The sequence below is a fragment of the Callospermophilus lateralis genome, chromosome 6 (assembly GCF_048772815.1).
Source record: "Callospermophilus lateralis isolate mCalLat2 chromosome 6, mCalLat2.hap1, whole genome shotgun sequence".
In the NCBI taxonomy this organism is placed as follows: Eukaryota; Metazoa; Chordata; class Mammalia; order Rodentia; family Sciuridae; genus Callospermophilus; species Callospermophilus lateralis.
Window position 1 is genome coordinate 117566910 of NC_135310.1, and position 14642 is coordinate 117581551.

The window sequence follows — 14642 nt, forward strand, 5'->3', positions numbered from 1 at the left end:
AGGACCCATCCTCCAGACACGTCTCTATTAACACATACTTAGAAATAAATCATGATTCTATTAGGCACCCCATGTGGTACCCTTCTTTTGACCATGCTCCATTTGGTTAGTTTATCAGAGAACTCCCCTCCCTTGGCTGTATGCTGTCAAGTGAGTGCTTGGTGCTGACACGTGGCAGGGGCTCAGTGGCTCCCACTGTTCGGACATCTAGCCCACCTCTTCTCCACACACAAGCTAAGTGCCCTTCCATACTCACCATGGATAAGGAAAGGGGAACCACCGCTCAGGAAAGCAACGCCACCACTTGGTGAAAAATCCTTCAGTGAAGCCTTCTGTCATCTCAGGATACTGGCATAAAAAATGTTGAATCTCCTCAGACAACAGGGGCTGTCCAGACTTGGTGAGACAGAAAGCAAAACATCACTCAGTGGGAGAATCAGGATTTTTTTTTCCACTTTTGTTAGTTATAGAGGGACACAGTACCTTTATTTTACTTATTTATTTATATGTGGTGCTGAGGATTGGACCCAGCGCCTCACACATGCTAGACAAGTGCTCTACCACTGAGCCACAACCCCAGCCTGAGATTCAGTCTTCTTACCTTGATCACCAGAGGATGGATTCCCTCGAACTCCTTGGGGGTATCTTCCAGGAGTATTACCTTGAGGGGTAATTTCTGAGCACAGCCAGTGCAGTTGGGAGGGACGAGCTCTGACTCATTCTGCTCACAGTCATTTGTCCACCAGGGGTCAAAATCTGAGAGGGGGAGAGATATGGAGAAAGAGTTACACACAGGAATAACACAGCTGTAGATCCAGTACTCCGGGAACAAAAGTGAAAGGAACATAATTTTCAAAGGAAACAATGATAAGCACAAGACCTCTGAAGAGGGACATGTGAAGTAAGTACCCTCTGAGGACGAGTAGAGGGCCCAGGGGACAGGGATGGGAAGGATACTTTTCTCTGTATACTTTCTTACACTTTATGAAAAATGACTTTTAACATGTACATATATTTCCTAAATCAAATCAATAAATTAAACATAACAGCTGGCAAAAACATTCTCTCTCAACATTTTCTAACCCATGATCACTTGTCTGAAATGTCTACAGCACACGGGGAGGGCAGATGGAAAGGGTGGCCTCATGCCCCTGATACATGTCTTCTCGCACACTCTGAGCATCTAGACCTCTGGTTCTCAAGTACAAATGGGGGCCAGGACAACTCTGGGAAGGAAGAGTGAGGAAAGGGCACAGAAAACAGAAGGGATGCAGAGAAGAGACAGCACTTCCTAGGGGCCCTTTTGGCATACAGTGAATTGCATCTGCCCATAAGAACTATTCCACTCTATCTCACAAGAGGCAGGGCCACTACTAACCCTTGTTTCTGGACCACAGGTTGGTCAGAAGTGGAAGGACCCCAACCCAGACCTTGATATGAGTACTCACTGGCTGCCTGAAACCTTTCCCTGGTTGGCTCCTTCTCTGAGGGGGCTGTTTCTATATGACCTCCCCAGCTTCTTCCTGTCCCTTCCCTCTGACAGAATCCTTTTTATAATGCTATTATATTATTTCTTGTTTATCTTCTGTTCTGAGTTTCATCTGTATTCTCTCAGAGTTGTTTGTTTTGAACTCTAATTTGAATCCAAAATGTTTCACAACATGGTTCTGATTAAAACCTAGTAGAAATGAATCCAGAGAGAGCCTAGAACAAAAAGCAAGAGACAACCAAATGTGGCTGGAATGAACTCATTTACTTAGGTACTAGAGATTGAACTCAGGGGCACCTTACTACTCAGTTACAGCCTCAACCATTTTACTTTGAAAAAGGGTCTCACTAAGTTATCTAGGCTAACCTAGAACTTGCAATTTTCCTGCCTCAGCCTCCCAAGTTGCTGGGATTACAGGTATACCCTACCGTGTGGGGTGAACCGAATTTTTTAAACTAATAAACTTATTTAGAAACTGACCCTTATTCACAAAACATTTTCTTTCTTTTTTTATATACCTTTATTTTATTTATTTATTTTTATGTGGTGCTGAGCCTAGGGCCTTTCATGTGCTAGGTGAACGCTCCACTGCTGAATCACAACCCCAGCCCTCACCGAACATTTCCTGTAATCAGTAGTAAACACTTCATCTTGGTGTTCGTTAAGGCAGTAGCAGAGGGGCAGGGGAATCCCCACTAGGGAAGGTCTGTGACCAGCACATCCCTCACAGATAGCACTGAGCGTCCTCAAAGAGCTCTCCTCCTGGTCAATCTATCAACCAGACAACTACAGGTGCAAGGGGGCCTCTCCTCCCACAGGGCTCGCCAGGGGCCTCCAGGGCCAGTGGAATAAACTTATAGTGCCACCTGTTTCTGTGATACACTAAGATTGCAAAGTGTATACTTTTTTCCTTCTGGAATATTTTCAAATGTTCCTTATTAGGAGTCAAAAATAATGAATTCTTGCCAAAATACAAGAACTCCACATAATGGGCACACCATGAAGCACAAATAATTATAACAACATGTTACCATTACACACCATGTTTCAGTTTCCAAAGTAGTTGGGAAGAAAAGGAAGCTAATGCAACAAGAGCCTGGCCCTGCATGTGCCATTTCTGCATACTATACTGTTTGATGTGTACCATGTGGTTGCGGAGGAGGCCTCATTACTTTGACCTTACAGATAAAAAACTAAAAGTTAAGAGTGTGACAGGAAAAGCACAGGGAATGCCGGGCAAGGGGCTCAAGGGAACGCTGCCATAGGGCTTCCAGGGCTTGAAGCGCATCTGACTCTTGAGAGCAAAATGAGGAACCACCATTTTGATCCATCAATGAGGCTTTTCAGCAGGTGTTTCCTGTTGTTCTAGGGACATTATTCTGAGTTGGGATGAGAGCGCCCTAAGAGAGACTGGGAAGAGGAAGACTTAGTTATATTTTGACTTTCCCCTTTTGGGATCCTGTGAAGAGAAGTGAAACAACGAGACTAAATGGCAGAGGTAGTGGGCTTGAAGGAAAGGCAAATTCATAGACGGGGGCAGCACTGCTGTGAATGTTTATGGTGGATGACACCCCACAGGGCTCCTCATCTAAAGAGCACCAACCTGCGAGACCCTGGATAGCCACAGACTTGTTATGATATTTTCTGCAGTGATGTGTCATATTTCAACAGAATCAGTTAATTAAGATAGTCTTCCCAAGAGGTGAGAGTAAAGCATCAACACAAAGGGGAACCGTCCTCTAAACTGTACAAATGTGCTATATCATCTAGCAGCAAGCAGCTCTGAAGGGTTTAAGTGTAACTTGTTTAATTTTATTATGAGCTTTAGATATTCTTGGTATTTCCAGGTGGAGACTCCTTGAAACACAAATGCAAGAAGAAGATCCAGTAAAGGAAAATCAAGAAAGGAAAAGAAAGCAAGAATAGGATAGTATCTTGGGAAATAAGAGAAAAACCTAGGGGTGACTTTCCCTGAAAGTCCAAGAAACACATGTAAATAAATGCTAGTGCTAAAGGAATAATATAAGATGAAATAATGTAAGATGCAGTACCTTGATATGTAAAAAGCAATAGCTTTATTACTCTAACTAGTTAAAAACTGAAATGAAAAATGATCCAGTTCATAAAAACTAGAAATAAATGTAACAAGAAAGGTAAAATTAGGAGCTGGGTGAGTGGCACCTCCGTCCTTGGGAGGCAGAAGCAAGAGGATCACCAGTTCAAGGCAAGCTGCAACTTAATGAGACCCTGTCTCAAAATTTAAAAAAAATACTAAGGGATGTAACTCAATGGTAGGGAACCCCTAGGTTCAATCTCCAGTACCACCACCACCATCAAAAAAAAAAAAAAAAGGCCAAAACTATAAAACTTTATTAAAGGACATAAAAATAAGATCCCAAGGGCTAGGGTTCTAGCTCAGTGGTAGAGCACTCGCCTAGCATATGTGAGGTTTGATCCTCAGCACCACATAAAAGTAAATGAATAAAAATAGAGGGGTTGTGGCTCAGTGGTAGAGCTCTTGCCTAGCATGTGTGAGGCACTGGGTTCAATCCCTGGCACCACATAGAAATAAATAAAATAAAGGTATCGTGTCCATCTACAAATAAAAATATTTTTAAAAATAAGATCTCAAAACAAAGAAAGAAACCATGTACTATAGTCCTGGGTAGGGAGACTAGATAGTTTTGTCAAATCTCAGGCTAAGGATGCTCAGTGGTAGAGTGTTTGCCTAGCATGTGGGAAGCTCTGGGTTCTATCCTCAGTAACACACACAAGATGTCAAGTCTTCCAAAACCATACATACAAATTTAATATAACTTGGACAGAATCACATCAGGTTTCTTACTAGTAAAGGCAGGGGTGGGATGAGGCTGTCACAATGGGGTTCTAAAGTTCACCTATAAAGTGCATGTGTGGAATAGCAAGAGTCAGTAATCCAGCCTGCCCAACCATCCTAGACAACATAAGGACTTCCCAAGTATGGACACTGGTTAAAATCGATGGGAGTCCTCAGGCACAGGAACAGTTAGAATACAGTTATGTGACAGACACTGGGCAAATGACCGACTTAAAGACCCCCACCTCTGACTGCCCATGGGTTATTAACAGGCTCAAGCCTGTATCTATCTGGGTAGAGGCGGGCAGGACTGGAGGGGCAGAACATGATTTTGCTTTCTCTAAGTAGTTGTCAATACGTTTCTTTTTTAAAGCTTTACTAAGATAAAATTTATATACTATAAAATGTATGCATTTAAAGAGTATAATTTATCAGAAGATAGACTATTCATCCAGAAAAAATAAATTTAAAAAGTTTAAACATATTATTCACTGAATATTAGTGAATTCCTAGTTGTGTAACTCTCATTACTAATTTAAAAATATTTTCAACATTTTAAAAACAAACTGTGTATCAATCAGCAGTCACGGATGTCCAATCCCCTGCCACCCCAGTCCAACCCTGAACAACATACGTGGAATCATACTATATGTGGCCTTTTATATCTAGCTTCTTTCATTCTGCATAGGTTTTCTTTTTGGTAACCAGGGACTGAACCCAGGAGAACTTAACCACTGAGCCACAACCCTAGCTCCTCCCCAACTTTTTAAGATATTTTAGAGACCGAGCCTCCATGAGGTGCTTAGGGCCTCGCTAAGTTGCTGAGGCTGGCTTCAAACTCGCAATCCTACCTCAGCTTCTCAAGCCTCAGTTTCCTGAGCCACTGGGATTACAGGTGTGTGCCACATGCCCAGCTTGCATAGGTCTTCAAGGCTTGTCTTTGTTGTAGCATGTATCCATACTTCATCCTTTATTTTTTTTTTGTCAGTTTTGTGATTAAGCACACAAAAAACGTGCACGTCAACTATCTTTTAATTTTCTTCACTGCTCAGCCTTGGTGTTGGAACTGGTGAGCTGCGCTGCTCTTTCCAGGATGGCTTTGTGGTTCTTGGAGGAATTGTTGTGAGCAATCTCAGCACAGTAAGGTTTGTTACACATGAGCAGCACTTCCACTCCTTGACTCTGTGAACCAGGAACTTCCGGAAGCCACTGGGCAGCGTGTGCTTTGTTTTCTTGTTGCTCCTGTAACCAATGTTGGGCATCAAGATCTGGCCCTTGAATCTTCTCCACACCAAATTGTCAATGTCCCTGGGTTTCCACCAGCTGTACTTAATTAATGTCAAGTGATATTTTATTGTATGGATATGCCACATTTGTCTACATGTTCATCAGCTGGTGAAAATTTCAGTGGTTTCTATTTTGGGGTTATTATGACTCATGCTTCTATTACATCTTTTGTGTGGACATATGTTTTTACCTCTCTTGAGTATCTATCTAGGAATGGAATTACTAGGTCACATAGTAACTCTGTTTTAACTCTTTGAGGAACTGCCACACTATTTGACATTCCCATCAGCGCAGATTAAGTTCCAATTTCTTCATGTTCAAGCAAACGCTTGTTAAACATCTGTTTTTTTCTTTTTTTTTTTTATTACAGCCGTTTTCATGGGTATGAAGTAGCATCTCATTGTGGTTTGATTTGTATTCTCCTGATGCCTAATGATATTGAGGATCTTTTCATGTATATACAGGCCATCTGTATATTTTTAAAGAAATATCTATTCAAATTCCTTGCTAATTTTTCATTGGTTGTCCTATTCTAGAACTAGACTTTAAGAGGTATAAACAAGAAATTCTTTTTGTTTCAGTACGGGGGATTGAACCCAGTACTAAACCCTGCACACTCACTAAATTGCTGAATATGGTCTCAAACCTATGATCCTCTTGTTTCAGCCTTCTGAATAGCTGGGATTACACAAATGCACCACCTTACCCAGTTAACAATAAATTCTTGAAAATGAAATGAGGGATTTACTTCACCAGACATTAGAACATTCTATAATGTTACAATAATTAAAATAGTAAAGTTAATCCTCATTATTAGAATTCCTATTTTCAAATTCCTCTACTCCCTAAATTAATACTCTAAAATCAATACCCAAGATACTTTTTGTATCATTCACAGAGCAGCAAATCCCAGCTGAGGCAGAACAAGGTAACATCTTTTACTGTTTTTTCCCCATTTCCAATATTATAAACAAGCATCCTATTCATAATCTATTTTATTTTTATTTTTTTAATATTTATTTTTTAGTTTTTTAATTGGACACAATATCTTTATTTCACATTTATGTGGTGTGGAGGATCAAATTCAGTGCCTCAAGCATGCTAGTCGAGTACTCTACCACTGAGCCACAACCCCAGCCCCTCATAACCATTTTAATGCCACTTTTTTGGCATTTTTGTGCTTTTCGTTGAATGATTTTGTATTTAAAAGGGCCCCTAAAAGAGACAGTGCATGTATGGGGTCAGAGGGCATATGCAACCTCTCTGTACTTCCCCAATTTTGATGTGAATTCAAAACTTCTCTAAAAAATGAAGTTAATTAATGAAAAGAAAAAAAAAGTTCTCAAGTATAATGCTAAAGTGCTACCTGGTCTTCTTTATGCCAGAATGCTGTGATGTGCCTTGCAGAAAAAAATATGCATTTGTTCAGAAATTATAATGATGTTCACTATGAATTTAATGTTAACGAAGCAACAATATATATTCAACAAGGGGCCTTTAAACAGAAACATACACAAAACAAAGTGTGCACTGGTTAGAAAACTGTGGGAGAGGCTTGCAGGTACCTAACCTGTATTTCCTGTAAAGGTAGTAATCTAGCAATCATTAATCTAGTGTTCTCAGAAACTTCAGACCCTAGACATAACTACCATAAATAATAAAAATCAACTGTGTACAGATAGAGGAAGCTATATGTGCTTCCTCTGCACAGAGGAAAAACAATATATATATATATATATATATATATATATATATATATGCAAAAAGCTTAAGAAAACAGAAAAAAGAATGTGGAAATAGATCTAATATGTATAACCCTAACTCTAACTCTAACCTTAACACCTGGTACAAAATAAATAAATAAATATACACACATATGTATATCTTATAGAAATACAGTACATGTATACAAAAATATGTTTATAAATATGTCAGGTATATTTTTTATAATAGAAAAGCAAAACTTGTTAAATTGTGGACTATTCTCAGAATAGAGTATAAAATTCCCCCAAATTATATAATAAGTTAAATAGCATCCAAAATTTATGACCTTTCTGGACTTCAAAATGTGACCTTACACAGAAATAAGTTTTCTGCAGATGCAATTAGTTAAAATGGGCCCTTAATCCAATCTGAATGATATCTTTGTTATGGTTTGGATGTGAGGTGTCCTCCAAAAGCTCATTTGTGAGACAATTCAAGAAGGTTTAGAGGGGAAACGATTGGGTTATGAGAACCTTAACCCAATCAGTGAATTAATCATCTGACGGATGGCTTGAGGAGGTGTGTCATTGGGGCGTGCCTTTGGGGCATATATTTATATATGTGGCAAGTCCAGTCTCTCTACTTCCTAATCATCATAAGGGCAGATTTCCTCTACCACAGTCTTCCACCACGTTGTTGTGCCTCACCTCGAACCCTGAGGAATGAAGCCAGCTGTCCATGGAATGAGACCTCTGAGACTGTGAGCCCTCAAATAACCTTTTCCTCCACTCATTGTTCTTGTCAGGTCTTTTAGTCACAGCTGTGAAAAAACTGACTAGAACAGTCTTTATAAGAAGAGCGGAGGGGACTTGTCGTGGCTCTGGATTCAGTGGTAGAGGACTTGCCTGGCATGTGTGAGGCCCTGGGGTCAATCCTCAGCCCTCATATAAATAAATAAATAAACAAAGAAACAAATAAATAAATAAACAAATAAAGGTCCATTGACAATCAAAAAAAAAATTTTAAATAAAAAGAGGAGGAGGAGTAGAGGACACAAAAGATATGCAACACAAGGGAAGACAGCCATGTGAAGATAAAAGCAGAGACTGGAGCCCCAGCCAAGGCACACCAAGGGTTGTTGGCAACCACCAGGAGCTGAAGAGCTTCAGGAGGAAGCACGGCCCTACCATACCCTGATTTCAGACTTCCAGTCTCTAGAACTGAGAGAACAGATTATGTTGTCTTAAGCTACTCAAGCCTGTGATACTTTGGTTTAGTAGCCTAAGAAAGTAATTCCATGAGTCTAGCCAAAAATAATACCTACAGAAGCCCCTTTATGTGATTGTGAAGCAAAAAAGTGTTTGTGTGTATAAAGTACATAAGGCTGGGGGTGTAGCTTAATGGTACAGCGTGTGCTTACCATGTGAGAGATCTTGGGTTCATCCCCAATACCCCTCAAAAAGAAATTTTTTTGAACCAAAACATTATGCCTCTTTGTATGTATGTGTTGTTTTATGTATCTTCCGAATAAAAAATGTCTTTGGAGATCATGAAAACTTAAGCCAAGAATATCAAGTTTGAAATGTGGAACTGAGTCATTTCAGAAGGCAGTCCCGGGCTGGTAGAGCACTCTCCTGGCACGTGTGAGGCACTGGGTTTGATCCTCAGCACCACATAGAAATAAGTAAAATAAAGGTCCATTGACAACTAAAAAAAATCTTAAAAAAAAAAAAAAAGAAGGCAGCATCAGTCCCCTGGAGGGGAACCCAAGAGGAGCAGAAGCATGTGGCAAAGAGGGTGCCAGCAAAGGAAAAGGGGAAATGAGGGGGAAGGTTCACTGGAATGGGCTAGCCTATGCCATCCAAATTTCAAGAGCTACTTTTGCTTTCTTAGCCTTGAGATCACCAAGATGGATAAAGTATGTGCTTGTATTTAATGGAAAGGGCACGAGGAATGGGCAGGCAGAGGACTATTTGGGGATGGGGTAGGGGAACAGTGTAGGCTCTTCCTCCCCTTCTACAGAATCCCCCGAAACAGAGATATGACCAGACTACAGTGGGCTTTTGTGCGTCTACCTGTAAACGTTTCATGTGATATTTTCTCTACATATGGCAGGAGCCATCATGCCACAAAATGAGCAAAACCCCATCCTGGGAAACAGTCAAGAGCACACAGAAGGACCATCCCATGGAACCCAAGCTCACAATGCTTTTTCAATTATATTAAGTTACTGCAACTTGCTTCTTTCTGTCCCCTGTTTCTACTCATTCTTTCTACAGCACCAGACAGAAAGGCCAGTGAAAGGAACACAGTAACTGCCCATTTTTCTTTCAAAATTTCCTCTAGGTAACAGAGATAAGGAAGAAAAGCACAATGCCAATAATAGTTTTACTCCGGATATACTCCCATATCAGTTATTTACATAGAAGAAAAAAAAAAAAAGCAGGGAGAAGAGAAACTCTATGTACATATATGAGTTCAATAAAACTCACGACCTGTAGTCCAAATTCTCACCATGATTTGGAATTATTTCCCTGTTTGAAAGTCAAAAACAATCTCCTAGACCAAACATAGCCTTGAAGTCTAGGTACAAAAACTGTAACCTCCCACTCTTTTCTACAAGTTGGACCTTCTGCAGAAAACTGGGTGGTCAAGATCTGATTGTCATTCCCAAGGTGCCACTGCAAGGAGCACCAGCTGACCCTGGGAGCATCAGACAAGCCACACTTAAGGAAACAATATGCTCACAGGGTTTCCTTAGGGAAACCTGCCAGAGCATTCTCCTACTGCCTTTATTTCAAAGGTACTACTATCGATCATTAGCTGAAAAGAGTTGTTGGTTGTTTTCCTTTTTTTTTAGCCATACTTTAAGAATTATAGTTTTACTTTTCCAGCCTTCTTAAAGGCCCAGAGGTTCCTAATTCTCACACCCAATTCTATTTACCCCTCATATCATTATGCCATCTTAACTTTCCTTCTAAATACCCTGCAAAACACTGTTGTTTTAATGTTTACAATTTTGCAGAACTACCACACAGGAAAATATGGTGAGTCAGTATCTACACTTCTAAGTCAAGTAAGTACTTTTATAGAATCAACAACATTAATGAGCTAAAACCATATACTTCCATGGACTCACTGGATTTCAATCTGCAGGGCAAAATACTAATTTTAAGTGGGGGCTAGGGTTGTGGCTCAGTGGTAGAGTGCTCGCCTAGCATGCATGAGGCACTGGGTTCAATTCTCGCACCACACGTGAGGCCCTGGGTTTGATCCTCAGCACCACATAAAAATAAAATAGAGATATTGTGTCCACCTAAAACTAAAAAAAAATAGATATATTTTTAAAAAATTTTAAATGAACCAAATAATTAGGATTTCTGAAAAGACACTGAAGTTTCTTAAACTTTTAAACTATAATTTAGAGGAGGAGCAATCATTGTCCCTTGATCAATTCTCATTTTTTTGCTTGTCTATGAAGACTTTCTCTAATGAAGCAGGGGAAAGAACCATCAACCAGGTCCTGTTTACTTCATCCCACGTGCCAAAGAGCAGACGCTACTTCTGCAGAGGCTGTGAGGGGAAGACCGTCAGCAAAGGAGGATGTGTCTGGGCTAACTGACAAGGTTCTCTGGTTCTTTTCTCCAGATGCCCTGGACTTTCCTGACAGAAATTGGAAACTTAATTTTTGAGTTATATTGATGACATTCAAAAATAATCTTCCCAATAAATATAAGAAAGCTATATCTAGAATTTAAAAACTAAATATGTGAGCTGTTGACTTAAAAGAAAAAAAAACAAAAACCCAAGACACTTTTTTATCTTACAATGTTCCCTTCCTCTGGTTTGGTATTTTTTTAGTTGTAGATGGACACAATACCTTTATTCATTTATCTATTTTTAATGTGGTGCTGAGGATAGAACCCAATGCCTCACCCGAGCAAGGCGAGCACTCTAACCACTGAGCTACAGCGCCAGTGGTCCGCCCCTAATTTTGTATTTTTACTTATTTTTCATGGCTAGGGATTGAATCCAGGGGCATTCTACTACTCAGCTACATTCCCAGTCCTTTTTTATTCTGAGTCAGGGTTTCACTAAGTTACTGAACTTGTGACCCTCAAACTTATGCTCCTCCTGTTTCAACCTCCTGAGAAGCTGGGATAACAGGCATGTACCACCACACCTGGCTCCTTCCTCTGATTTTGATTAATTTTGAAAATCTTTTCATGACTTCCTCAAATGTACAAAAATAGCTTTCAAAGGAAACCCAATTCAAGAGATAATTTTTATGACTGATTAGGTTTTGGCTTAAAGAATGGCATTATAATTAGAAAGCTTGATTTAAACTAATAATTTTTTTTCCTGAAAACATATTTCCTAAAAGTTATCCTAAATCCTACAGGTTTCAAAACAGTTACACACAAAAAAACTCTACACTTGTGATATTAATGTACACATTTCCTATATATCCAAATAATATAAAAAACCACAAAAAAGGAGAGAGGGGCTGAGGGTGTAGCTCACTAGTAGAGTGCTTGCCTGGTGTGCACAATGCTCTGGGCTTGAGCTTTGGTACTGAAAAAAATTTCCAAGATCCCTCTATTCCTTCTCAAAAAATAAATTTTAAGTCTTATCACATGTTCACTATCTCAAAAAGAAACCCTTCAAATGGTCCTGTCAGACTAGAAATTCCTACATGATCACTGATGCACTGTTACTAAATTTAAGTGTTTCTTAAACTTGATGTGTATCAAAATTGATACATTCGGGGCTGGGGTTGTAGCTCAGTGGTAGAGCGCTTGCTTAGCATGTGTGAGGCACTGGGTTTGATTCTCAGCACCACATAAAAATAAACAAATAAAATAAAGGCATTCTGTCCATCTACAACTACAAAAAATTTTAAAAGAAAAAAAACAAGCTGAACTCTGACACTTTCAGTAAATTAATAGTTGTATATTAAACATCCATTATGGATAGGAACCATAGGAGAGAAAGCAGGGGAAAAAAATCAGTCAAATCCTTCATAAACATTCATTCTCAAGATGTGTGTTCTAGTGAAAACACACCACATAGATGTGTTTCTCTGGCAAGTTTCTTAATTTCTCTGAGCCTCAGTTTATCCATCTGCAAAACAGAGATAACAAAACCCATCTGTTATGGTTTGCATGTGAGGTGTCCCCCAAAAGCTCACAGTGAGACAATGCAAGAGGGTTCAGAGGGGAACTGATCAGGTTATGAGAGCCTTAAACCAATCAGCAAATTAATCCCCAATAGGATTGACTGAGTGGTAACTAGAGGCAGGTGGGGTGTGACTGGAGGACGCGGGGCATGGCTTTGGGGTATTTATTGGTATCCAAGGGGACATCTCTCTCTCTCCGATTCCTGGTCATCATGTGAGCTGATTCCCTCTGCCACACTCTCTGCCACGATGTTCTGCCCCTCGTGGAGCCCCAAGGAATGGAGTCTACTCTCTATGGATTTAGACCTCTGAAACTTGTGAGCCCTCATATAAACTTTTCCTTCCCTAAAATTGTTCTGGTCAGTTCTTTTAGTCACAGAAGAGAATAAACTGACTAAAACACCATCCTATTGAGTTTTAGTGGGGACTGAATTAAATAAGACAATATAGGAAAGATGTCACTCATTAGGTTTCAATAAATGTTACTTCCTTTCCCATCAAATACTGTCAGGAAAACTATCTCATAGGTAGTAGATGCAGCATTCTACCTGGAAAGGGTCTGTCTTCGTCACCCCCACGCAGAGAAACTCCCTTATTTTCTGGCATATATTTCTTGGTAATGGGCAAGGACATCAGCCGAATGTGACGGATGAGTGAGCGCCAGGTATGAGCGCCAGAATGCACTGGTTCTGGTGCTAATGGGCTGAAAGGTTGAATCACAAAGTAGGCAGTGAGCAAGATTAATCCCAGAGTTACAAGGACCTACAAGGAAAGATTAGAAAAAGATTAATAATTGTCCCAACAACAAAATACCTTAAGGCCAAGAAAAAAACATAGCCCTTTTCTGATACTTCCAGAAGAATAAATCTGCTTTCATAAACAAGCCATTTACTTTCACTTCTGAAAGCATTTAAAGTTTGAGAACTAGGAGGACCCGAAGGCTCACCAAGTCCCTATCATACAATCAGAGGTTATGTCTACCACTAAAAAAATATACACAAATAGTTTCATTATAAACATACAGTTTTCATCTGTGATGATGAACAACATAGTCAAATTTTCCAGTAACAAAACAACAAGAGCAAAGGCCAATTTATTCATAGAAAAATCAAGTTTCAAATGGTAGAATCAGTCAACAATATGTGGGACAATGTTGAAGAGTTTGTGCTCGAAGTGATTTTATTTTTACCTTATATACAGCTATAAGGAGAGGATACTGGGGTGGCCCCCTCTGAGGTTCATTCTTTTCCAGCAGCTGTCTGATAAATTTTTCAATAGCCTTCTCTGACATGCCACATTGATGGCCTGTCTGTCTCACCAAATCAACAGTCTCTGAAAGTTTGTCATAAATGCTGAGCTCATTAGCAGCAAGATCCATGTCTTCCAATACAAAATCCCTGAGAAATAGAAAATAAATGTAAAATAAAGGTGGCTTCATTAAAGTACTCCTCCTCAAGGCTACTTCCTTTAGAGCAGTGTTTCTTCACCCTCTGAGATAAAGGACCAGCTTTATGTTATTCCCAATCTACTATAGATACTCTTATTAAACATAGTAAGAAAGATGAGACAATGTCAAACTATTAAATTTATTTGTTTGTTTAAGATGGGATCTCATTATGTTTTCCAGGATAATCTTGAATTCTTGGAATCAAGTGATCCTCCTGCCTCAGCCTCCCCAGTAGCTGGAAGTATACACATGCACCACCGCACCTAGCTTTTTGCAAGTTTTTCAATGTTATTCAACTGTGGGCTAGTAACATCCTACATAGCAGCATCTCTCTCAAACAATTTCACTAGCTTTCAAACACTTTAAGGAGCACTGGTTTGGAGCATAATAAATCCCTAATGGGACCCTGAAGCATGATGACATCCAAAAAGATTTCTGAAACAAATCCCAGAAGATATCCTACTGGTCGTTTACCAAAATAAACATAAATGGAATACGGACAATGATGTTGATCAGTTATTTCTATACAATTCCACCAGGGCTGATCTTTAAGCACCACAAGAGGAGGAACTGATCTGAAAACCAAGCAAGGGTTTCAGACAACCAAAAACCATGGCATGGGAGCTGTTCACATCTTGCAACTTCAGGCCTGTGGCATTCCATAAACAGAATTTTAGACAATATATGGCATTTCATTTGT

The 14642-nt window shown here is 39.7% G+C and overlaps 1 protein-coding gene across 15 annotated transcripts in view; it reads right to left on the reverse strand.

The window, feature by feature from the left end:
* C6H6orf89 (chromosome 6 C6orf89 homolog) overlaps window positions 1-14642 on the reverse strand; it is a 40743-nt gene that overhangs the window by 12832 nt on the left and 13269 nt on the right. For all 15 annotated transcript variants that reach the window (XR_013091639.1, XR_013091638.1, XM_076858799.2 and 12 more), the window contains 4 exons: window positions 13685-13892; window positions 13044-13257; window positions 602-756; window positions 257-396 (listed from right to left, as the gene is read on the reverse strand). Coding sequence is in view for 13 of the 15 variants with exons in the window: in XM_076858799.2 (XP_076714914.1) it covers window positions 257-396; window positions 602-756; window positions 13044-13257; window positions 13685-13892 (717 nt within the window). In the remaining 2 variants the exon portion in view is untranslated. The remainder of the gene's footprint in view (window positions 1-256; window positions 397-601; window positions 757-13043; window positions 13258-13684; window positions 13893-14642) is intronic.